We start from the raw sequence: 2,883 nt of genomic DNA on the forward strand, positions 1-2,883 counted from the left end.
ACCTTGAAAATAGGGTAATTATATGGAAACCACTTTTTTAATTTCAATTTATACATAAACCATGTTTAAAGTGGTTTTCTTTGCAATCAACCACCTCCCAGTCAAACATTTCACTAGATACCCAAAATTGCACTTAAAAGACACATTCAGGACACATGATTCTTTTTTTTTTTTTAATTTTTAAGTGAAGATTTGATTTTTTTTTGGGGTGGGGGGTTGATTGCAACAGAAACCCACTTTAAAGGTGGTATAAGTTGAAAGGTAACTTACGTATAATTACTTTTTAAGGAGGTTTCCAATTATGGAATTTGAATTCAGTTCTATTTCAGACAAGAATCTTTTCCTGGTGGCTTAACCAAGTCCTACAAATGGCAGTCCTCTACAGTTAGTTGTATATGATTAAAAATCCACGGATTACTAAAATTTTGCAACTTATTGAATATAATAGTTAATGGTATGAATACAACAGTTATGGTCTAAAAACTTCGCAACTAAAATTTAATGACCACTTATGGAATTTGAATCCTGGGTCCATCTCAGGCGAAAACCTTGCCCTGGTGGCTTAACCCAACTCAGAAATCTCTACAAATGGAACAGCCTGTAGAGTTTGTTATATTACGTAAAAGTACAAAACTGCTAAGCATATTTTGGGAGTCAAATATGACAGACCAGGGATACATTTGGAATTTCAAAAAGTGACAGACCCAAGAGGCATACTTAAATTTTCAATATTAGAATCAATATGTGTACATAAAAGCAATGCTTGCATACATATTGTAAAAGAACATAAAGCATATCACAATCTTTGTCATTTATAAATCGATTCTGGCTGATAGTAGTAATCATGGTTTTAAACATTGGCCGATAATCCGATATTATCGCCGAGTTATCGGATTTGGGAGCTTTCTGTTAGGATAAGTAGGATTTTTTATCGGTTATCGTTTTTTGAGGTTTATCGGTGATAAAGGTACTTATCGGCCGATAAGTAGGCTCTAAATATCAACTTTATCGGTCGATAAGTAGGATTTTGGAGCTTTTACTTTCTTTTGGATTTGGTAGGCTCTAAATATCAACTTTATCGGTCGATAAGTAGGATTTTGGAGCTTTTACTTTCTTTTGGATTTGCTCTTTGAATGTTTACAAATTATGAACTTTTTGGATTTGCTCTTTGAATGTTTACAAATTATGAACTATTTGTTGCTTTTGGAACTTGGTTGATTGGGGATTAGGTTATGTTTATTTATGAATATTGATAATGACTCATAACTACTAAATATCAACTTAGTGAGTTAGTTTATGAATCTCATGATTAAACAATAATTATGTAGATGCGTAGATGGTTCTTCATTCTTGATGTTATCTTATTATTTGCTAGTTTATTATTCCATTTTGACTAACATTATATTTTTTTTCAAGCTTTTGTTTGTTTATTATTTGCTAGTATATTACTCCGATAAATACTACTTATCCCCGATATAACCTCGATTTCTGCTATCCAATAAGGATTTTGACCGTCCGATAAATCCCCGATAACCGACATTTAAAACCTTGGTAGTAATATATGAAAACTGCTAAATTTAACTCGCCAAATCTACCAGTATGGTATTAGATTCAAAAATAGCTTTTGTATATGTTGCAGCTTCTTATACATGAAACATACAGGAACTTGGTGTCTACACTATTAAATTTATAATACCATACCTAAAGATAGTTCAGTAACTCCGCAAATGGCATTTGTTTAGGTATTATCCCCAATGTTTTAAATATCGATCGATAAACCGATATTATCGGCGATTTATCGGTTTTGGAGGTCTTCCGCTATGATAAGTTCAATTCTAATTCGATTATTGTTTTTGGATGTTTATCGTCGATACTACGGTGATAAAGTGAGTTATCGGCTGATATTGTCGGCCCAAAAATCAGAATTATCAGCCTTTGATTTGAGTTTTAATTTTGGGCAACGTGTACCTATTCGATGTACTTTAAACCCAACCTGACCAGAGTTTCAACCATTGTTTAGTGATCCTAAACATAATTATTTACATTTTGGTATGTTTATATTTTATTAAGTATGGTTAAATTACATTTTAGAATATTATATTATGTATATCACCATCCGGTAATGTCACTCCGATAAATACTACTTATTCCTGTTATATCCCTGATATCCGCTATCCGATATGGATTTTGACTGTCCGATAAATCCCTAATAACCGATATTTAAAACCTTGATTATCCCTAAGTTTATCCCTTAAAATAGCATACTTCGTCCAAAGGAAGTAAGTCTGTTAGCGTCGAGTACTCCTTCAAGAGGGGCTAACTGTACTATGACTCAGATGTTGCAGTTACTAAAAAAGGAGAAATAGACAAATTAACCTTTATTTTGATATACAATAATGTTTACTTTTTAATGAGTTGCAATGCTAAATTGCTAAGATGGTATCTTCTAGTTTTTGGACCTGCAAGTTTTAAAGTGGTATTATGAACTTGCACTATATTTGGTTTTCACTAATGATTTACTACCAGGGACTATTTTTTGTCTGGTATAGTGGCTTTGTGGATCGACAAGAGGAGAAAGGGATGGCTATTGTTGGAGCAGTCAAGGCAAGGATGAAGCCTTTACGTTTGGTTCTGACGAGGAGATTGGTACAAAAGTACCTTCACAAGCTCAGACTCTTGTTGAAGGTACAGGCTCAGTGCTAGTGTCAGAATACAAACCAATTCCTGATCTTGAGTATCTCCAGGTATACCTTTTTTCCTTATGTTATTGATTTCTCGATGTAGATAATGTTACCAAATAGAATTTACATACTTTGTGAAATGAAATTTATTTTGATTAGTTATCACAAATGGTTCCTCGTCTATTTTATTCAATCCAACCGG

The 2,883-nt window shown here is 33.0% G+C and overlaps 1 protein-coding gene across 1 annotated transcript in view; it reads left to right on the forward strand.

The window, feature by feature from the left end:
• The window catches only part of LOC109824410, a 9,107-nt gene that overhangs the window by 2,294 nt on the left and 3,930 nt on the right, over positions 1-2,883 (forward strand). The window contains exon 2 of the mRNA XM_020391005.1: positions 2,550-2,744. Within this exon, the coding sequence (XP_020246594.1) occupies positions 2,550-2,744 (195 nt within the window). The remainder of the gene's footprint in view (positions 1-2,549; positions 2,745-2,883) is intronic.

The sequence above is a fragment of the Asparagus officinalis genome, chromosome 9, assembly GCF_001876935.1.
Source record: "Asparagus officinalis chromosome 9, Aspof.V1, whole genome shotgun sequence".
NCBI lineage: Eukaryota > Viridiplantae > Streptophyta > Magnoliopsida > Asparagales > Asparagaceae > Asparagus > Asparagus officinalis.